The sequence below is a fragment of the Falco rusticolus genome, chromosome 3, assembly GCF_015220075.1.
Source record: "Falco rusticolus isolate bFalRus1 chromosome 3, bFalRus1.pri, whole genome shotgun sequence".
Lineage (NCBI taxonomy): Eukaryota > Metazoa > Chordata > Aves > Falconiformes > Falconidae > Falco > Falco rusticolus.
In genome coordinates this window covers 99,285,040-99,309,122 of record NC_051189.1, presented here as the reverse complement: position 1 = coordinate 99,309,122, position 24,083 = coordinate 99,285,040, and the positions used below count along the sequence as shown (strand labels likewise).

The window sequence follows — 24,083 nt, the reverse complement described above, 5'->3', positions numbered from 1 at the left end:
CTGTTCTGCATGAGGAAGCATAGGTGAGCAGGCACGTTCTTAGCAATGGGGACACAGAACGAGACAGACGTGCAGAGAACAAAAATGACTAAAAGCACAACAGTTGGTAGATGAGAATGTGAGCCACAATGATGTATCATCTCTTTATGATAAAAACCACATTTCTTTATGTTCTCAGTGAAATTGTTACTATGTAGCACCTAAACATTTTTTAGCAGGCTTATAAATAATTTTACATCTCATTCTTCAAAGGTTAATTATTATTACTAATTTCTTGCAATTATAACTGGAGAAAAAAGCAATCTTTCAGAGAGTGTCATCAATACACTATTTAAATATATAATTAGGAAATAATGACCTTGGACGTGAGTTACAGTAAGTTGCAGTGGAAAGAGACCTTAGGCAAAAAACTAGGCTGTTAAACCTTTCTGTCATAAACAACTGATTTTCCTTTTCCTTCTGTTACAGCAGTGTGGCTTCCGCAAGCTTTGGAATACTAGCTTCTCAGATTTTATGATTAAAATTAAAATGCCTTCTATATAGATACACACAACTGTGCCATCCATCATTCTCATTATGTAAATTATTTTGCGACATGTGCCAAAGCAGAACAGATTGATATCTGGTACAGCCATGGTCGAAATACATGCTCAGTATATAGTATAGCTAGAATCTAAATATATGTTCATACAAATAATGATTAAAATATAAACAAAAAAGCTAATGCAGTGATTTCCTTTCAAAAACACATCACTATCTTTCCAGACTTTCTACCTTCTTTGTTTTCTGAGAGTAACTGATACGATCGGCTCAGCTCTGGTGTGTCATAGATGTTTGAGCTGAATAGTTATGAAAAATGTCCATTTAAATATTATAAGCTAAGGCAGGGCCAAAGTAATTGTATCACTTCATATTTCCTGGGGAGTTCACTTTAAGCATTTATCCTGAATTCAAGTAAAAGTTATTACAATATGTGATAATATAATATGTAATTAAATAACTGTACTATTAGAAGGAATACTGTTTGCCATTCCAAGCATAATATTGAATGCAAATCAAAACCTGTATTGATCTTGTGTTCTAAAATCAAAACCTTCTTTCAACTGCAATGTCACTTACATGAGTACCTTGAAAAATTAAACATTAAAATATATATCTATATGTTATTAATGAACAAGCTAAATCCAAGTAAACTGAAGACATGGAACTCATCCTTGTTAAGTATTCAGTCAAAGATTTTTACAAAATATGAGCAGATTTGTAATTCAGACTCACTACTCATTCGAGACAGGGACTGCAATATTTTAGGAGAAGATGGATATGTTGAAAACATTGTGGCATAGTTGGACAGACAAAAGTATATAAGCAATTGCCAAAAAAACCAAAGTCTATCACTGTCAAACAGCAGATAATCCAATTTTTCACATACCAAAAACCTTTCAATTTTCCATCTCTCCATAAATTTTTATCTAGAGATAACACTGTTCTAGGGATTAGATTTGAGTACTGATAGTTCATCAGTAAACACAGAAAGCCAAAGAAACAGTGGTTCTTCTGTTGAACTGATAAGATTATTACTGAAATATCCTACTAATTTTAGCACAGGAGAACAACAGCTTCACAAGTTCTCAGACCTAAGCCACAACATTCTCTCCTGAGCAATCAAAGATATTTTGATATGATTTCAAGATGGAACCTCTAGAAAACTCATCTCAATTATAAAGGAGTGAGAGGCAACACGAACACACAAAGTGTTTTCAAAGGTGGATCGACCGGCATAGATAATGATGGCTGAATGCCACAAAAAGGAATAAATCTTGCCCAGCCAGTTCAATTAGCCAAAAATCTGGACAGGCAACACAGACCGCTGCAAGAGCTCAGGGATTTAACAGTCACAACTGGGGCCTCCTTTTATGGCCTTACCAAATGCTACCGTGATCACAAAAATTCTAGTGCATCCCAGCTGATGATGTCTATACTACCTTTCTAAATACCCATTTTAAATCACTCTTCAGACCAGCTAGGCCCTGGTAAACATGCAGCTAATCAGCACAGAGTGCTGCTTTACCATCCACGTCCACCTCGGTTATGACATTTCCCTTTCCTACAGGGAGCTCCACAGTGCCAAATAATCATGTGCATCTGCAGTTGCTCTGCGGTACACGGGTTGTGTATGAAAGTAGAAGGTAGTATGTCACACGAGGGGAAGAGCAGACATGACTTCTGGAGAAGAGACACTCTGAAATGGTACGGCAAGAGCAGATAATTAAAGAGCAGCGCTACCAACCCAAGCCACTGCGGGCATTCAGCATCCCAGTGATATAGCCGGACAAGAGCCAACCAGCTAAAAAAAAAAATCAAAAAAAGACAGACCCTAAAGTTCATCAGACCATCCTCCCAACTCTGTGTTCAACACAGTTCAGTCCTTGTACCCCTGGGCCTCTGCTTCTGCACCTGAGCCTGGTTAACACCCGACTTGCTGTCAGATTAATAACTAGATGCATATATCACTGACAAAAACTGTAGTAGCATCCTCTACTACTTGGGGTCTTCCAACCTCAATATATCTCACTGGAGTATCTTAGGCTGGCAAAGCAATAAATGCTGTTCTAACTGGACCCTACACATCTGCCAGTGTACTGGCATCAAATGATTCTGAAGCATTAATTATCTCTTCATCACAGGAGGCAAATAAAGCCACATGCATCTCTTCCTGATCTTTCTATTTGTAAATCACTCATTTCTGAGACGGTGCCACTGCTTCCTTACATACTGCCATATGGAGAAAGGCACTGGTATTTCTTGTTCATGAGACACCTGCTGCACTCAACCTACTGCAGCAACCAAAGACATGGAATACGATCTGCTTTTAAAACCGAAAGACTGAAATATGTGCTGATTCAATGAAGACTACCTATAGCAAAACAAATCCATTCCTACCACCAAAGACTTTCCAGACCTCTTACCAGTGGTTTTTTTACATTTTTTTTTGTAACCTAACCCCTCGCAGATATCTAGTTATTAGCCACCAAAACCATCCAGTGCTGCAAGATTTTAGAATGCGACGGAAGTTAACTAAATCACACATTTCAAATATGTACATTAAAAAAAAAATCAGAGTTGAAAGCATTTCATTTAGGTTTATGTAATCTTTTGGAGGCATAATTTTTAAAAAAGAAAAAAAACCCCACACAAAAACCAAAAACCAAACCTAACAATTACCTACACTTTCATGGATGTACAACTCCAGGGTATTTTAGATACTTGATCCTAAATAAATACTGAAATGAAACATGTACAGAAAGACTATTACATGACCTTTTATAAAATTAAAATACAACTCTTCGGGAAATTCAATCCTTTTACACCCTAATTCATCACAACCCCACCCCCCAAAAAAGCTGCTCACAATAGAAAATGATGAAGGAATGTAATTTTGACCTCTCACAATCCATAACCAGGGGAATATTCTTCCCTGGGAACATCAGGATTGACAATAACAACTCCATAGCTTATATGATGAATTTTTGGTTACTTGATTCATAAAACAAACCAAGTAGTGTACATAGAACTACATGGGGTTTTAATTCTTCTGCTAGATTCAGATCCATCAGCAGCTTAGAACCATTCCGAATGATCACTGCAGAACTTCAAAGCATGGCCTAAAAAAACCCTACGAACGTTTTCTAAAGGAAGTCCTAAGCACTGCTATGCATGTTCACTCTCAACATAAAGATTGCTAGCAAGACCTGTCCTGTGAGAAAAAAGTTTGCATTTTTTCATACATGGAGAGTACTAAGCCTGAAGTGTTAGCCCTTAATTAGTATTTAAAGCTCAAAAAAAGAGATTTGAAAATCTGTGCTCTTCTGTAAGATGCTGTAGCACTACAAGTATAATCTATCAGGCTAGGTTGGATGGGTAATTTTAATTTACTTTTCATTTTAATAATGCTTTTAAGAGCCCTTCTCCCAAGCAGAAACAAATACAGATGTACAGATTGAGAAGTAGACAGTGCTTCCACTGAATTACACAGTCCTCTCAGTACAACTGTGGTTCTGTACTCCCCCAGAACTACACTCAAACCTACATGCTCAGTTTGCTGGGCTGAATCTTAAACATGGAATCATTTTGGTTGGAAAAGACAATTGAGATCGCGAAGTCCAACTGTTTACCAGCACTGCCAAGTCCATCACTAAATCACATCCTTAAGCACCACATCTACACATTTTTTAAACACCTCCAGGGATGGTGACTCCACCACATCCCTGGGAAGCCTGTTCTAATGCTTGACCACCCTTTCAGGGAATAAGTTTGTCCTAATATCCAATCTAAACCTCCCCTGGCACAACCTGAAGCTGTTCTGTCTTGTCCTGTCACTAGTTATCTGGGAGAAGAGACCTACCTCCACCAACCGACAGTCCCCTTTCAGGCAGCTGTAGAAGGCGGTAAGGTCCCCCCTGAGCCTCCTTGTCTCCAGACTAATCCACGCCAGTTAACTTAGCCACTCCTCCCAAGACTTGTTCTCCAGACCCTTCACCAGCTTTGTTGCCCTTCTCTGGACAAAATCCAATGCTTCTAGGTCCCTCTTGAAATAAGAGGCCCAAAACTGAACACAGTATCTTCCCGTCCTCTGAGCAGCTTGATAGCAGAACCTATAAAAGTAACAACAGAACTAGGCTATATGGGATTCATGCAGTGACCTCAGATAAGGGGGAACAGGAAAACTTGAAGAGAGCCTTGGCCCTTTGGGTATATTCATACTGCAAATTTAACATGGGCTGCACCACGTCTTAGCTCTAAAGGCAGTCTAACGCACGCGTGCACACTGCTGTGTTCCTTTCGGGTTTGAATCCCCTGCATAATGTACTTTTCTCTAGCCAGCCAAACCAGCGGCAACCTGCCTGCTCCAGCAAGAGAGAGTCAGAAACTCCAGAAAGAGTACAGAAAGCACTTTAGTGAGCCTATGTACACCACCCAAGAGTAAGTTCTAGCGTGGGCTCATATTCTGCTCACACCACACTCCACTGATGCTTCCCAAGGCATCCAGGCTATCTCATTTGAAATGTATGTGAGTGGTAGCAACTATCTAAAGGAGCTCAGGCCATGCCAAAAACAGGGATGTGTCAGTAAGTAACAGTACAAGCTACAAAGTAGAGTGTTCAGGATACAGAATTACTTAATTAAAAGGTGGAAGACCAAGTCTTGATCCCATTAAAGAGAGCTGTCTAAGTGGCTACATAGGTTAGGGAACTGGCACTGATGAAGATTAAATCAGGAGGAGAAAAGATCTTTTTCCTAGACCAAAATGAAGCTGTAATACAAAATGGATTTGAGAACATTTCTCTTACTTGCTTGAAACTAACGTGGAATAATCACATTAGGAGGTTAGTGAACAACTTTATGCCTTCTCTCCTAACAGCATTTAACATGCTGTTCTATTACTACTGCCTTGCTTCTTTCAGTAAAATGACTTGTACAAATATATGCTTAGGACATAAAAGTGGCAGAGACTGAACTAAATGCCCTTAATTCAAAGCAGATAATTATTTTTGCAGGCAGGCACAAATCACTGTTCCCAGGTTCAGATTCACTAATACCACTGCAGAACTTACTAGATATAAGACAACTACGCAAGCTCTGCTGGAATCACTGATTTTTATTAACTGCCTATTCTACAGAAAGAAATGGAATAACTGATTTGAAAAATACTGAAAAAATGTTTTCTAAGAGATAACAGAGAAAGCAAGCAATACAGGATTTTATTAAAAATTACAGGATTTATATTTATTATAAGAAAAAATACAGGAAGAAGGGGTCACTTATTCCTTAGGGGGAAATTACAGAGGCCAATCCATAGCATGTACGGGATACTGGGATGGTAAGGATTCCTAATGTATTTGGCACATGGAAAAATTAAGATTCACTTATCTTTGCGTGTCAGAGAGGTCTGATAAGTCTCTTGTGCCCCTATTCTGGTACTCACTATAGTATCTGTGAATACACTTGGAAACTCTGAAATGTTGCTCCTTTGAAACCCCATGTTGCTCCTGGGATGGAAGGTTTCCTCTAGAGTCAGTCTGTTGACAGAAACCACTAACTGTCTTGGTAAATTAAACAGATAAAGATAGCTCCGATTTCTAAATGAGAAAACAGCAAACCTCGGAACAACCAAAATTAACAGTAGAAAAAATTGTCCATTACTAAAAAAAAAAAAAAAAAAAAAAAAGCGCAGCCAAACACTGAACAAGATCCATGTCCCTCTAAGGGCACAGAAACACCTTTATAGGGACAAATGTGCAGCACTGTTTGAAAACTCTGAGCTGGCTTACAATGGACAGAAGCAACACTTATATTCGCAGATATTCCATATCCAATAAGGTTTTATTTTGGTTTGTTTTAAATTACTATTATTACAGACCACATACTGCAGTGGAGACACAGTATGTTTGTCCCTTGATAGGACAGACTTCACTCATGCGAAGGGACAGCTGAGGAGGCTCATGTACAGCAGCAGTGTGGGGGAAACACACAGAGAGGGACATGCGCATCTGGAGGCACACATTTGTGCATGGGCAAGCATGGAAAAAGTTCAGTTATACAAGGACAGAACCCTTCAGGACAGAAAATATTCTCTCCTCCATGTCTGAGAGAAGAAGGACTCAAACAAGAAGCCTCAAGTCAAAATTACTGAAGAGAATTTGACACTGTCTTGAGCTAAGAAACAAATCGTACTCTACAGTGTTGCATTTCAATTGCACCCACATTCTCAGACACAGCTGTAGGAGAACGAGAGATATCTTAACAATCGGCATGTCTGAAGACTCCCGAAAATAAATTGGTCCTACTGAATTCTCAGCAGCACAGCTCCAGCTGGCAGGTGTCCACATACATAAAGCTATTTGTACTACTGGAGAGGGTAAGGGGTTAGCACGAGCTACCACAGACTGCAGTGCTTTGGGGCTGAGGGATACACATGCTCCAACAAAGCTTTTCTCCTCCCACAGAATTACAAAGAGGGCAAAAGTTCATTAAGACCTCACATGTAAATGGTAATACACCGCAACCTGTCACAGCCCTGTGGGCTCTGTCAGGCCCTAACTGACCTGACCAGCCTCAGCTGCTGTTTCCACCAGCCCCCCCTGGGCCAGGAACCCCAGTTAAGCTCAGACCTGTGCCCCCAGTCCTGGCATGAGCTTAAATACCACAGCTACCTCCAGCCCGGGGCTTATCTCCAGCCTGGACCTCAGACCTGGGTTACATGCATCCTTCTCCACAGCCCTGTCTCCAGCTCATTTCCTTTTGATCCTGACTGGAGCCCCTGGATAGACCCTGTCCTGGTTGATCATTTGCCATGTCTGGGACTGCTGATGGGTCCCACCGCCAGTCCCCAGTTTGCCCACATTGCTCAGGCCCTGTGGCACAGGGTGTCCTGTTGTGTGGGCACCGACGACACCCTTGGGTCCCTTCTTGTCCTCCCTCATGGAGCAGCCTGGCTCATGCTGCTCCTGGACACTATCGATCAGGACCATCAGACAAATATGCTTCCAAAGAGGAAATCATTGTTTTAACAAAGTGTTTCTTATGATTTTAAGATCTTCTAGTCTGATCCAAATTCACCTCTCAGTAGAGCACTGTACCAAAAACCAACCTTAAAAGTTTTCTACAGTCTTAACACAGTGAAACAGCTCAGATCAAATGTGGGGCTGGTACTAAAAACTGCCATAGCCAGACTACTACAGCAAAGCTGGTAAAACGAACACAGTCAAGTCACAGTGAGTAACATGTCCTGAGTCTTGTTCTTAACTGATGTATTTTTTAATATATTTTCAGAAACTGCAGAGCACTGCTGCCTTTCTAAAGCGATGCTTTAATTTTCAAACCCAGAGCAGTAACCAGGAAAGTCACCTGCAATACACAGGTGGAGAGGCTGGGGAGGGAGAAGGGCAAGATAAGGACAGGAGGACACAGTACCCTGTATTGCAAGAGAGACAGGATTCCTTGAGCATGGGCTATAACACAGAATGGGACGTCAGCTAATTTAGACACCTTATACAACTGCCTTGTTTGTTTAAGGTTTTCAGAATACTCTGGTCTTATCAAGTCATATTTCACTTTATTCTCTGTGAAATATATTTATTTATATGATTTCTAGTACTTTTCAGATTATCCTATGCTATAAAATACATATTCTATTGAACTGAGAACAGCAATAACTGCTGAGCAATGTAATTGGTGTTTGTAAAATATCAGGTTCTAAATAAAAGGTTTTCAAATAACATCTTAGGGAGGTGTTAACTGTCTGCAGTTTGATCAATCCGGGAAATAATTTTTTTAAAAACCTAGTATGAAAACATGTATGTTCAAAATATTTTTTTTTGAAGGGTTGTTACTCTCATCAGCCACCTAATGCCAAGTGTACATACCCTACAGTACCCCTCTTGCACTAACCTCTGTAATTAGGCTAGCAATAATCTAGTATTAGAAACAGCAATACATTTTGCCATCTTAACTATACTACTAACCAAAACCCAAGTAAACAATACCATGGCTCAATTAGTTTACATCCTCGATAACGTTTACAACTAGGAAGATATTGTAACATTAGATTATGATGGATACTAAAAACCATCTCAAACCTGATACAACCAAATGTAAAAGAATGCTTTGCTTATTTTTAATCACGGAAAGGGTTTTGATCACATGGACACACCCAAGATGTCAACAGGAAAGACAACAGGGGGAAAAGTTTAGATCACTTAAAGTAACTACACCAGAAGAGCTCATATCCAAACTTCAGAAACAATCAATGCATGAAACTGCTGTTGAAAAAGGCATTATAGTTCAACAATATGACAAAATGTCACCCATATGTTTACCATAAGTCAGAGGAAGAAAAAGTAAGCACACTAAGCCCTGAACTGGTATTCTGACCTATATAGCACACTAGGTTTCACAGCAAATTAAAAGACAAGGAATTAAGAAAGAAAAGGGATGGTAGCAAAACTCTTATGAAACGTTTATGAAAGTGCTAGACTAAACTCAAAACAAAGAGAGCTAAAATTTTCCACATTTTCTTCTCTAGGTAGTAAGTTCACACCTATCTGTGATGCCTACAGCAATGCATTTTATATTTATCATCTGGGAAATCACTACATAAGTTGAAGATGGGAAAATCACAAGAGGGCTTGTGTGGGTTTTTGTTTGATATTTGTTTGGTAATGGGTTTTTTTGGTGTGTTGTGTTTCCCGCCCCCCCCTAAGGAAACCTTCCAAATGGGAGATGACCTCATGGAGTTGAGAAAAGGAAAGCATCAAGGGAAGAAAGACTGAAATAGGTTTCCTCAAAGCAGAAATACAGAACAGAAAAATGGTTGTAATCTTATAAAGAAATGGGCATTTAAAGATGCTTGATAGGCAGAGTGTAGCTTATACAAACAAAGAAGAGTCTGAAATATAAGCATGCTAATTCTTCACAAACATTTTAGAGGGACAAGAAGCAAATAACTATATCTGATTTAGCCATTAATACATCTGGGCTAAGAAGCAGGTGTTTACAGATCTTAATAGCGTTTACAGATCTTAATGAGTTACTAACAACATTCCAGAACTGCCTTCTTACAAATCAACAGAGCGGGGGGGTGGGGGGGGTGGAACAAACAAAAAAAGCCCTCTAAATGCTTTTTTCTTCTTTAATTTTATTAAGGCTTTTTCTTCTGATAAAGAGTTAGGTGAACTTACAAAGAGGACTGCATAACTGTATGCAGCCCTGGTGCAGCAGAAGTCTTGCACCCGAATAAGCAGGAATTTATTTTCCAGAAAGAATGCCATTTTAAATATTCTACTACTTGCAAGTGTTCATCCTGCCTCCTTCTGAGTAACTTCAGAGTAATACAGTAGGCCTGCAGAAAGAGATAAATTGAATTTCTCAGCAGTACTGAATGTTTTATAAGTTTGGATGATTCTTACCCCGTATTGATGGAAATTATTTCTATAAGTGGATTCTTCCTAATCTTTGGCAAATCCAGTCGCGCTCCCCCCAAACGTTTTCCATTATCCTTTTTCTGACCCAGCAGTCTCACAGAATGACCTTCAAATGAAGCACAAAACTGCAGTCAATACAAAGCACAAGTCCTATCACATTTGTTTTGATTTGCTCTTCTTCAGAATTAGTGTTTATACTTCAAAGATTGCAAATGAGAATGAGATGTAATAATGTATTTCCACCAGCTGGAGCATTTTAAGAGAGACACTGACAGTTAAAATAAACCATGTTAAAATGAATAAATTATTTCATCCAATTATCTTTTCATACTTGCATTTTCTAGTTTATTCAATTAAAATGATCTAAGGAGTTCCATTTCCAGATTTTCAAGCAAATATCAACACAGCAACATTTAAACAGTTGTCTGGCAGGATTAAAGTATTTTTCCCAAAAAATTCATTCAAACCTGAATTAGTAGGCAATAAACAACTAAATATTTATTAGTTTATTATATGGAGAACCAACGCATTTCAAAGTTACCTGACTGTGTAAGTTTGAGGGAAAGTGCTATGAAACATGTCCGGAAAGCATTTTCATGGCTAAGCTAACTACCAGGATTGACACATACTCATCCCACACCAGGGAGACTGCAGGTCACAAAACTGCCTCACAACTTCTTTCCTGAAGCCAGTAACATTCAGAAAGAAAAATACAAATCTATCACCAACTACCTACCACAGTCATACCATATGAAGTCCTAAATTTAAAGGGCACAAAAAACAAGTTTAATTAATATTAAGAAGCAAGACCTAACAGTGACAAATAAAAACAGTTAGATGTATATTATTGCCACAGGTAGTGTAAAATGCGCCTAAGTTATAAACCTAAGATTTGTATCATTTATTCCACAAACGGGTAAGAGACAGCAAGGGAAAGCTAATGACAGATACCTGAAAAGAGGTGGAAAGTAACCACTACTTAGAGTGGAGGAAAGCGAGAAAGCATGTACCCGTTGAAGTTGGAAAACTCTTTGATAAGTATATGAAGACACCGCTACAATCTGTCAAGTATTTCAAAAAAGATAAAACTTACCCTAAAAAGGGAGAGGGTGAAAGGAAAGCATGAAACCATGAAATACTAGCTACATCCAGCACAGCAAAATAGGTAACCAATTCAGATCAGTTAAAAACGATGTTCAACCAAATCTCCTAAATCACACTACAACAGCTATTCACAAAACTAATTCATCCATCATTTAAAGTCTTCCTCCACTACCTGTTTTGAGGAGTCATTAATTTTGTATAATGTAGCACTCATACTCTGAATTTATGTCTGTGATATGGCAACAACAACCCAGAAATAAACAACTACTTATGGCATACCTTCTTTCTCAGGTTTTTTAAAATACATAAAAATCCTCGGTCAAAAATATGATCTAATGAAAAAGTGAGGACTAGCCTGATATCATAACGGTTAATACTAAAAGGAGACATCATAACTTACAGGAATTAAAAGGCATTATTTTTGCAGTTGCATTTGACAAAAATTTCATTACATCCTGCTGTGAAGTTAGTAATATGGTACTTGTGCTATTAACAGTTGCTAAATTATTCACTTCTACCTTATCATGACAATAACAGCAATATCTTTGTCTTAAAATACAATCAGTTATTTTCCAATCTAATGCTTCATTAAGGAGTTGCAGGCATGGTGCCATTTCATTTACTTGTATAACAAAAGTGGCTGCATTATGGTAGGCATAAAAATTACACTAGAAGCAGAGAACATTCCTTTTTGTATCTCCTAATACTGTGGTTTATTTGGAATAAACCAGTTTATCCATTTTAAAATATTCAGTTGCATTACCATATTAAAACCGTATTTGGATTTACGGCTGAAAATATAGTGGAACAATTAATGGTATTTTTAAAACAAACAGGCTTAACAACCCAGCAACAAGCTGCCCAAAAATTTAAATTCATACATTCAGAATTGGAGTCAAACCACCATTCTGAAGTTAAAAAAACAAAACAAAACAAAACCAACAAACCACAAAAACAACCTCCCCCGCCCCCCCAGAAGTAAAATCTCAGAGTTCAGAGCTGATGAAGACTGATCTCCTCTGAGGATGTACCCTTAGAACGAACTGCCGTGTGAAATACTGCTCTCTAATTAACATCTAGCTTGTGCTTTCCCTTTCTCGTACTGGGAGTATTAATCAAAAAGGCAAACTTTTTTACAGAACTTCTGGAAAAAGAGTATCCTTTAGATCTGTCTAAAATTTGTCAAAGGACTGAAAAGTAGTAAGGAGGGAAGGAAATGGAAATAATGACAGACCTGTGCAGCAGGTACCACTTTATAATCCATGTTTTCTTAGGAAAATAGGAAAAAAAATAAACACTATAGTAGTCTAGAAAAATCTTTTAACTAAAAGTACTACTTCTATCTTCTTACAGATCTTTCTCTTTCAGATGCTAGGCAGGTTACTATATACATTAGGCAAAAAAAAAAAAATCACACAAAAAAGCCAACTTAGGACACTTGCATCTGGAAAAGAACTCAAAGGAGCATGAGATCTAGCCTCTCTTACCTTCAGAGACTTGCTTTATTTAGGAAAGAAACCCCAGCTCTGCGACCACCTCCGACACGATCCGCTGAATCCCAACACGCACCCAACCCCACGGCCGAGCTCAGGAAAACCATGGTCTGGCGAGCAAACCTGGCAGCCCACTGTCACACAATCTATGGCCACAGTTTTTCCCACATTCCTACTGAAAGACACTAAAGTTCAAGATAATACAAGGCTCGCAAAACCTATCTGGTACCCATGAATAATACCCCTGTGCTTTTCATTCCAGACACCAGAGCATTAAAAAAAAAAAAAAAAAAAGCAGTACTGGGAGATGAATTTTAGCAGAGTTTAATGCTTCCAGAAAGCAAGCAGCACATGCATATCCAACTACAGTGATTTGTGCTGAAGGCACACTTGATTTTTATGTTTTTTAACATATTTTTGTAAATAAACCCCCCTACTCAGTTACAGTATTCATGACCTTAAATCCTTCTTCCCCTACTCCATACAAGGACTATTTTGTTTCATTTGAAGTAATCACTAAAGCATCTGTTTACAGCATTGCTGCTATTAATAAAAAATAACTTGATAAACACTGAATCATACTTTTTCACATGCTGTAGATCTTTTTTCCCCATATTTATTTCAAGAAAACTTTTTTTTTTTTTGTCATTTTCAATAAGGAAAATGCTAAGCAACTTTTAAAAAAAACCTATCTAACCAGCATTATTAAGCCCACACCAACATCAAGCACAACAGAAAAAGCAAGAATTTAATTCTCATTTATGACCTCATTTTAAAGCTACGAATGGGGCAAAATATTGCCATCAAGTTTTACTTCTAAAGCATTTTATCTGATTAAGTTACTTTCTCTCTGACTTCACAGTTAGATAACTAAGCAAAACAGGCATCCCAAACTCAAGTCTTTTTTTGTTTGGTTGGATTGTTTCTTTTTATTTTTTTAAGTTTGGTACAACATTTTTGAAAACTGAGTTAATCACAATTCCACTTCCATAATGATGAGTGCGCCATCTCAACTATCAAACAAAACCCACTCCTTTTTTGATGGCCCACCAGAAGATGCAAGATTTGAAAGACAGCTTAATGATACTCAGATCTAGTTGGTTATATTTGAGAGCCTAATAGGTCATATAAATCTCTTCTGCCATAAAGTTAACTTTTCTACTTCCACAAAGTCTACCAGCAGATAAAATTCTATTATTTTTTTTTAAAAAAAAAAGGTTAATTAGCAGTTTAGGTCATGCTTCAGAGCAGTTTTTCACTAATTAATAGATAAGTAATGCAGATTACCACACAACAATAGTACTAACCAAGTTCAGTGAGGACACTCATAGAGCAGAATCACCCACAGCAAGTATTAATGATATCAAGCTAGAAACAACCAAAAATGAATCACAGTTCTCCAATTTTCAGAGCTGACTGAAATTAAACTCATCTTTACATACAAGGCAGTAGATGGAATTCATATTACCTGGCATTGTTCACAGAGAGGATGAGGTTGGAATGAATTAATCAGGGTATCAAAACCTATTGTTCATCTAAAGAAGGGCTTTTAAACGTGTCAGTTTGATAAACCAGTGTGTGGAATGAAAATATTTTCAATGGGTTTATTTTCACTTGTTTAAAAGGGTACGTACAAAAAGGTAACATAATATTAATGGCACATACATGTACCTTTAATCGCAAATGTACATGCTTCAGGACTGTGACAGAGAATGCCTGATCCTGAAGTACAAATATATGAAGAGAACAGGTAACGCAATTTCTTTGCCATGAGATTATAACAACAATAAATGTGCTGTGAATCTCAGGCTATTGTCAGACCGCTGTGAGCTAGAGCCACAGAATCATGTTAACGATACTAGATCAAATAGATTCAAATTGGACTGGTATTTTGCTAGTTTGATACAAGGATAAGTGATGGGGAAGTGGCCTGGCCTAGTCAGCTTTAGCTAACAACTGCCTATCAGTGTTGCAAATATCTGTCAGGTATTAACAGACCTGCTGCATTTCAAGCAATAGTCAGCTTCACTCAGTCTGAGGCTTCCCTCAGTAGCTGCTGGGAAATAATATCTACTTTACTTGAAGGACAGAGGAGGCCATTCCCTGAGGGTCCTCCCCATTCCTGCACATCCCCTGGAGCTACACAGCGTGCCACTGAAACAATTCTGGGCCAGACATAGAGCAGCATCCCTCAGCTGTTAGCTTCCAAGGTCAGCACAGGTATCTTAAGCAGCTCAATAACATGAGTTTAAAGAAAATCCTCAAAGATGTAGGAAACCCCAGCCTTGGCAGGAACAATTTCTATTGTTTTCAGCTTGTTCTGTTACCCATTCTTTCCCTTTCCCAGTTACATCATTGTGCTTAGAGGTTGTTCACCATTTCCTGAAAGACACTTTTTCCCTCACAACAAGGCTCCCGAGGTACTGCCCTGTACTTCCCAGCTATCTCTCACCAACCTGCCTGATCTTCTCCAGAATCTTCAGGGAAAAGGATTAAGCACTATTTCATGTACTCTTGCACAGATTTCCTTCCACCATTATTTGCTTCTTAATGAATACAGACCTTCCTTTCCTTAAGGCTAACACTGGAAAAAATGGCACATGGGAGCAGTGTAGCTAAGGAAGGCAAAGCGATATGAAGGAAAAACAAGGTAGTAAACTTCTCTAAAGAGAATCAAAAGGAAAAAGTGTAAAGCAGAACCAAAAGCTGTGTCAAAGACTGAAAGGAGCATCAAGGTAAATATAAAAGGTGAGAAGAATTAGAAAACTCAAATAAAAAAAATAAAAAAAACCTGAAAGTAAACAAAAATCTTGACTAAGAACATTCTAAAGAGAAAAGAGAACCTGAAAAGTTCAAATAAAAATACATGTAAAGGCAGAAGAGGCAAATCAGGAGCTATTACTAAAGTTTAATACTGCATTTATTTTCAGTTATGTTCTTCTAACGCTGTAACTACTGGGTAAAAGCAACTGTCTAAACAAGTTATTTTGGATCTTCTGGCAGGACTAACAATAAAAATAGCATCTGAAATATAAGGCTGCAACACAAGTTGCCCAACATCTCCACAGCTAACCTCGACCGTCACGTGTATTTGAGCCCAAACTTCTTCACTTTGGAAGTCCTTTAAATCCAGACTCAGTGATCCGGCAGAGGACAGGCAGGCCGGGAGCCCAAGCCCAGGTCTACCTCTGATGGAAGCAGCCCATGTGGAGCAAGGGCAGAGCCTGAGCTCCTCTCCATCTTCTCTGCCTGGCCTGCAGCACAAACAAGCTGTCCCACAGCAGACATGACTGATTACAAAGGAATCCCCAAGCTCCCCAGAGCAATCACATGCTGCCAGACACACACAAGTGCAGAAACAAGGGCAGCAATCGGCTCAGGGCTTTGCTGTGTGACTGCTCCCACCCAAAGCAACCCCAGCTGGCCAGCAGCACATTAGCTACATACTCAAGGCATCCCTGAGCATCATCTGTGGGATTTCCAGGCCCAAGCAAATAGAGGGAGCAAAGAAAAGCCAAACCCGACTGAAACATACATGCCCTGCTCCTGACCAAGCAACTAATAGAAATTATTCCTCCTCTAGATCGGTGAAGGTGAGGATGTTGTGTAACAGTCAAACTCCTTCAACTGGTGTAGGCAGGAAATGGGTCCGTTACAAGCCAGGGAATAATTCAGACTAATGCTGTCAGAACTACTGATCTTTCCCTGTGTGTCACAGGAAAAAGCATGCCCTGGGCCAGGCCACCAGTCCCATCAGGTTGCTGACAGCAGGTGGTATGTTTGAACCCCGTCTCTGCAACTCAGAACTCCCATAAAATGATTCCCTTCCATCCTATACCAACTCAAAAAAACTCCAGAGAAACGTGCAGGTATTACTAAGCATACAGCACATATGTTACTACCTTGAAATATACACATCTACTAAGCCTTGAAGACCTAGCAGACTCCAAAAGAAGACGATGACTCCAAAAATATGAGCATCACCCAGGTGAAGACAGGGCCTTTTAAAAATTTGTTTTATTTCAAATTTCAAAACCAAGATCTTAAATATAATGAGGCAGTTCACAAACTTCAGAAAAAAGCACTGCAGGTGTCCCAGACTGCTAAAATTCATACATCACTTTCTCTCCACTAAACATACAATACCTCTTTATTCTTGGTATTTCTGCAATGCACCATTCAATCATACCAGTATCTGTAAGCACTAAAACAGTTCAGCGCAACAACAGAAAAGAAAGTAACTGTTAACAAGGAATTAGTGTTCATAAAAAAGTAAGAGTTAAATTAAGAAGTATTCAAGAACATTTTTGCCATATCCACAGTACTTCCCTGTCTCACAACAAAAGCACTTCAAATGCCCTATTAAGGCTTGCTTCTTTTTTTTTTTTTTTTTTTTTTTTTTTTTTTTAGGATTCAATAGCTTCACCCTACTTATTTTGAGATCATGTGATGTTATTGTCTTTCTGAAAAAGTGACTAAATGTTAAAGCTGTTGTGAACTCAAAACACTGGCTACGATTCCACAGCCCAGAAGGACAACATTAAGAATCAACTCCAGGAAGAGCCTCCCTGACCCTCTGCCCTCACCTCTCTGAAGAAATGCATTTGATTAGGATAGAAGATGCTGCTCAAAGCCTCAGGAGATTTTGGATAGAAAGTTTAAACGAGAAGAAATTTTGATTCAGATGAAACAGGCTGTGTTCTGAGGAATGGAAATGCTGAAGGGTGGATTGTCAGAGCCAGCTGCAGCACTGCAAGTAACTTGCCTAATGTCTTGGGGTGTGCAGGTTGAACAGAACAAATTTAGCCTCAGAGTGAGATGCTGAGCTGAATCTATCGCTGTATGCAAAAGCAAGCTTTTACTTTCATCTCTACTCCTCTGCCATCTATTTCTACTCCTCCTATGGATAACTGGTTTTGAACAAGGTACTCTTTGCATTTATCAGCCACAAGGATTCTCTAACAGAGCTAAACCCAGCTGAGTCTAATTGATGTGAATAGGACAGAAAAACAGGGATGCTGTAAGATGGTCATTCATTGAAGGTGTGGAAAAGAGCACATACGGATATGGAAGAAAATGCATCTGTTCTGTGCACACCACAGGCTCATTTAATAACGAGCAATCACAATTCTGCTACTAATATTTTCAGTGTTCCCCCCCCTTGCTTGTTTTCCTCTTCTGCTGCACTATTTATCTCCCACTCTGTTTCTGTGAACTACCGACAAAATAAAAGTGTCATAACAATGAGAGTCATAACAGGGACAGTCAGTCCTAACAGTTTTCTAACCCAAATTAATGAAATAACTACACTGCAAGAAATAATCACAAAACCCTCCTAAAATCCTGGGTTGTCTCATACACCTGATAGTCAAAAAAAGCATTTGAACAGGCACAGCAAAAAAGGCAATAAGCTTTGGTGTAAGACCAGAAACCAGCTGATGGCAATGGAAATCTCTTGTCCCAGCAGATAAGATTTTACGTCAAGCCACACTGTTACTGATGATTTAAAAAAGCAATTAAAATCTGTCTTTGCAGAAGCAGTTTCTCCACAATTACTGTATATTCCTCAGTGTGCTCTACTGTCTTCTTTAAATGGCAGTCTACAAAGCTAAGCTCCCAGAATCGATAATGGCACAGAAAATGGCATGACTGTTTTGAACTCACTCTTTCAGTACGTCACCCTTTTCCTAAGCAATCAGAAACAGGCGAGGGAAATGCAAGCCCGTGCTCTCGCTGAAGCGTTCAGCTGAACGGCAGCCCCTTCAATGCAAAACCATAAGGTGAGATACCTTCAGGTCAGCTCCTTCGTAAGTCAGTGCTTGTTGTCCAAGTAGTTGTCAGATTAACAGAAGAAAAAAATAATGCTACTTGTTTCAGTCATTACACTCTTTCCACATAGATGACAACGAATATAGATAATTACTTTTGTTTAAGCAGGAACAGCTCCAAAATTTCCAATTGATGGACAGAAGAAAAGGGCAGGGGGTGATCCTTACCACACTATGCTGTTAACCTCAGCGGTTAATACATGCAAATGGGTGACGCCAAATCTTTTAACCACAGTCGTTTTGCCAAGTTAGGGACAAGCTGTAGGCCTGTCTATTGCCTATTGAAAACCTAACCTCACCCACACACACGTGCACGTTTTTTAGCATGTCAAATACAGCTAGCCCCTTAGCCCCTTGCATGATTTTTGCCAGTAGTACCTTTGTTTCAATAATCTCAGTTTAAAAGGCAATTCTGCTACCTAGAGATACCATTACGGACGCAGCACTGTTGGTGCCTGCGGCGAGGCGGCCTCCGTGAGGAGAGCGAGGAGAGGCCAGGGCTGCCCCATGGCAGGGCACCGTCGAGCACCGCAGCCACCCGCGCTGTAAAAAAGGGCCCCCTGCCTGGCAGTGAGGAAAAAAGGGTGAGAAGCAGCCCTGCGAGCACCAGGGTGGAAGGGGAGGAGGTGCAGAAGAGCTGGCGGTGCAGAAGTCGGCAGCAAGGCCGTCCCCCACAGCCCGCCGAGGGCAGGCAGATGGCCGCCGGGCAAGCTGCAGCCCGGGCTCCGCGCAGGAGCAGGGTTTCTGGCAGCAAGCGCAGGCAGCCCGTGGGGAACCAGGCTGGAGCAGGGGAACAGCGCGTGGAGGAAGGAGGAGTTGCTCCCCATCCTCCTGCACCACTCGGGGAGGAGGCAGAGGAGCCTGGGGCGAAGGAGTGAAGTCTGGGAGGAAGGGGGAGCTGGGGGAAGGCAGTTCAGTTTTCTCTTTGTTTCTCACCATCTTATTCTATTTTTAATAGGCAATAAATCAAATTAATTTTCCTCAAGTTGAGTCTGTTTTGCCCGTGACAGTAACTGGTAAGTGATCTCCCTGTCCTCCTCGTCACCCATTAACTATTCTATCTTATTTTCTCCTCCAGCTCACTGAGGAGGGGCAGCAAGAGAATGGCTGGGTGGGGGGGTGGCAGCCAGCCAGGCTCAGCCCACCACACACTGCAATAAATAAAAACAATCCATCCAAAACTTTCCCCCTCCTTTCCATGCCATTTCAAGAGGACATAGAAACAGAAACGGAGACTCCATGAGGCCACTATCCTCCCTCTGACCCTCCTTGAGCTGCACTTTGGCACAGACAGTTTCCTGACCGGGAGCCAAAGGATACTTTTCCTCAGAAAGCAACTCCTGACTCCTCTAATTTTTATTCTTCATTTGGTTTGTCATCAGCTTCTTAAGGCTACTCTTCCCACAATCACAGAAATTGAAGAGTACTTTATGTACAGTTATCGGCAGATCATAGGGAAATCAGCATGCTGGCATTCATATACATACATATATACATACACACTCTAAAGTAGGCAATCCAGTATAAATTCCACACTTCAGCCTATATACAATATAGGTACCATTTATCTGCTCCTTTTCACACAGACTGACACTGCCCCTATCAGCAATCCATAATTACTAATCACACTAGGACAATTTAAACAGTTTAGTAAATATTGGTTAATGTTTAAGCTGGGAATAAATAGATGGGCAACTTCACCAGACAGGTCAACGTGACTGAAATCAAGAAAGGTTATGTGAAGTATAAAAGGCTCAGCCCTGAAGTAATTTCCTTTGGTTGTTTTTTATAATCAAGTCTAATGACCCATTGTGAAACTATGTTTTGTGAAAGTGTTGTACAGACACAATATGGACTAAACTCAATTCAGCCTCTGCCCCCCATCTCCCTGACGCCTAAGCTAAACGCAGACTATACACAAAGACTCTGGTTCCCCACCACTCACCCCCCCAGAGCTTTAGTAGCGTGAGATTTGAGAGATAGCATGTCTAGAAAGGGGGGAAAGATCCCTGAAAACCTGAATTCAGAATCAAGAAAAGAACTTCTGCATTAAGCAGTTAACATCTCTCCTTTAAGTTACAATTATCTTGCCTACTGTAAACTGTTTACATTCAAGTCTATATACACGCTCTATGGGTTTTTTAAAGATGGCTTTTGAAGTGGTCCATAAAATGCTGACTTGAGCAACCACCATAAAGCCATTCTGTCATTCCCATCAAAGACAAATCTTTATCTTATTGGGGCATGCCATAGAGACCGATCAGCCCAAACAGCTTTTAAATTCTGTACAGGAGTTTTACTTAATGATGGCACGTACATCAGTTATAATGCTGTTTTCTCCTAGCTCACAGACACTGCAACACCTCAGCAATGCTCTCCTAACAATGTGCATCATTGTAACACATTACTGGGAAACTAAGCACATGAGTGGAAATGGGTGCCCCAAAGATGTAAAAACTGCTGTAAGCCAGGCTTTTGGGTAACAGGCAGATGAAGCAAGGTTTAGTAAACTGTTAAATCAGACCCTTCCATGATGAAACTGTTTGTGTGTATCGGGAAGACTGACACATTCTGGCTACGTGATTGTGGTTGTCACTTTGAGAAACCTCATTCTGAGGCTGAGATCAAATTAACTTGTCTAGCTCCTAGCAGGCAGTCTAGAGGTTTCAGATTATAAATGACAGTATCATAGTAAAAGTACCTGAAGATGCCTCTAGTTAAAATACATCTTGGGACACAGTATAAATATTAATCAGATATGACATGCATACAAATATTGCACATATTAAAGATCACTTCTGGAAATGACATTTTAACTGATAATTTACCTGATAATGGAGGTGGTGGAATCACCGTCCCTAGAGGTGTTTAAAAACCATGTAGATGCGGTGTTTAGGAACAGGATTTAGCAGTGGGCTTGGCAGTCCTGGGTTAATGGTTGGACTTTGGGATTTCAATGGTCTTTTCCAACTTAAACGATTCTATGATAATTAGGAAATTTCAAAATTCTGTAAGACCCATGATGAAAGTCAAGGTGATATAAAAATGAGAAATCACGGGGTCCTTTAAAAATTCTCTTTGGGCTGTTAGTGCAGTAATAAACATAAACATCCTTCTCTTCCACTTAATGATGAAGAAGGATAAAAGGATAAAGTCACATTAAAACCGTTCATGAGAATTATCTGAACGGAGAGTGGGGAACTGGCAATTACGTTGTTTTCAGACGGATGACGTACAGTCCACCATAAAGATATACTTCTTAAATCCCTCTAGAATCAGCAGAATGGCACTATTCTGATGAGGGTTTCCTGACAGAGCCCTTAAGCCTGAGAAATAAAGCTACAAGAAACCCCTTCATATTTCATAGAAAGAGTTCTAAATAATTCCAAAGAAATAGTATTCTTTGGGAGTACAGTAGGCTTTCAACCAAATCCAACAGGGGAGCCATTTTCTTGGAAAACTGGAAAGACTATTAGGAAAAAAAAACAAAGTGAGGGAGAAGCTTTTTACAAAGTTTGCCTTTTTGTAAACTGTGCACTACAAAATCCAAGCATCCAAGAAAAATTTAAGGTACCCCTTAAGAAAGGGGAACCCATGGAAAGCTAGACTTTTAGACTTAGAATTGGCAACTTGGACAACCACCCGGATTTTCTGTCCAGATTCCAGGTCAACTCTGTTAGTTTGACCAATCTACAGAGACAGGAACCCTGTAGACAGCAGATGGTATGCAGTTTAAACTTACTCGATTTAAATATTCAGTGGAAACATTTTTAAAAACTTTCAATATACAGTATTTTTTAAACTTTCAATATATAGATAGCTACACTACAAGAGCATACCATCTATGCAACCTTTTGATTTTCCTTAAAAAAAAAAACCACAACAACAACAAAAAACAAACGAGGTGAAGAAAGTTGTGTCATACAACTATGACCAATATCCAACTTAAAACTTACTAACATAAGCTTGTTTTGAATTCAGAATTGGTATTTCACCTCCTGTCCCACCCCATCTCTGTCTCCTGAACCCATTTGTGGCTTCAGAAACTATTGAAGAAATCTACTTCAGTTCTACTACTGATGTAGACTTAAGAAGAAAGAGGGCTACATTTCATTTGGTTTTACATACACGAATTTAAGCTTCTACCATGCATCTATTTGACAGTATAAAACGTTCTTATTTATTCTTAGAATAAAGTATTCTTACTATGTTATCTACAGTGTTTCACTTCACTTAGATAACAGAAGTTCATGGTTAGACTCTCATAAAACACAGCGAAAAAGGGCTTCACGTTCTTCTCCATTAGCGGAAAATGACTTCCAACTATATAAATGAATACATGATCTTTAAACAATTTTAAATGAAAGAAATATAAGTAAAAACTCCTATTTTTATGGTCGGCTTTTCCAAAAGCAAGTCATTATCATATGCTATGACCCCTGTCAATTTGTTAATCCTCCTTCCAATTGAAATTCTATTTTCACAGAAGGGTTATGGTTGGCAGGGACCTCTGGAGGCCATGTAGTTCAAACCCCTTGCTCAAGCAGAGTCACCTAGAGCCAGATACCCAGGACCATGTCCAGACAGTTTTTCAATACAGCCAGGGATCAAGACTCTACCACTGGCAACCTGTGCCAGTGCTCAGTCACTGTCACAGTGAAAAAATGTTTCCTGATGTTCAAAAGAAATCTCCTGTGTCTCAGTTTGTGCCCACTGCCTCTGGTCCTGTCACTGGGCACCACTGAGAAGAGCCTGGCTCTGTCCTCTTGACACCCTCCCTTCGGGTATTTAGATAAATTGATGTGAATTCCCCCTGAGCCTTCTCTTCTCAAGGCTGAACAGCCCCAGCTCTCTCAGGCTCTCCTACAAGGAGAGATGTTCCAGTCTTGATCTCTTAACCATCTTTGTGGCCCTTTGATGGACTCTCTCCAGCATGCCCATGTCTCTCTTGCACTGGGGAGCCATTTTTGTTCATTTTTTTCCAATAAAACTTTAGAAATCCTGTGTTCCATTGCCTTTTGAGAAACTCCTGAAGGAATGTACAGGCACTATGTACAGAATTCATCAGCCTACTCACTCCTTTTTATCCAAATCACTTCTAGTAAGCTAGAAAGGAACCAAAATCTTCCCCCGCGTTCATGTTTTTTTACAGTTTAAATATTCCTTAACATGCTTATGAACATTATTTTCCAGAACTGTATCAATATGTAATACGTAATCTTAGAATTAATTCAATGAAAAGCATGATTTTAACCACTGCTACTAGATTGTCTTCTTTCTAGATATAACATTCAGTCACAATAACCTGAGTAACTATGTTTTTGAAAAAAGCAGCGATGTCTTGAGTCACTATAAATATTACAAAGCACATATCTGTAAAAGGGAGGGCATGCTGACCCAGGTCATTATCTTACTCCCTTAAGAATACATAAAATTCAGAAAACCAGATTGGGATCTGAAATACTGTGCTGTTGTAAGAGTCATGAAGCATCCCCATTTTCAGCAGATTGTCATAACCACCCTGATGCCTCTGTGAAAACAGTTTGGCTTATTTAATAACAAATATGAATACACTGAATATATCTCTTGTTTGTTTATATGGTACAGCAGGTACCCCCCAAAAATACCAGATGCCATAAGGTAAGGACAAACTGAAAAGTTTTGGTTGGGAGTACATA

General features: G+C 39.5%; 1 protein-coding gene across 1 annotated transcript in view; it reads right to left on the bottom strand.

The window, feature by feature from the left end:
- Positions 1 to 24,083, bottom strand: part of CDKAL1 (CDK5 regulatory subunit associated protein 1 like 1) — a 430,469-nt gene that overhangs the window by 259,940 nt on the left and 146,446 nt on the right. Inside the window, exon 8 of the mRNA XM_037382142.1 lies at positions 9,966 to 10,086. Within this exon, the coding sequence (XP_037238039.1) occupies positions 9,966 to 10,086 (121 nt within the window). The remainder of the gene's footprint in view (positions 1 to 9,965; positions 10,087 to 24,083) is intronic.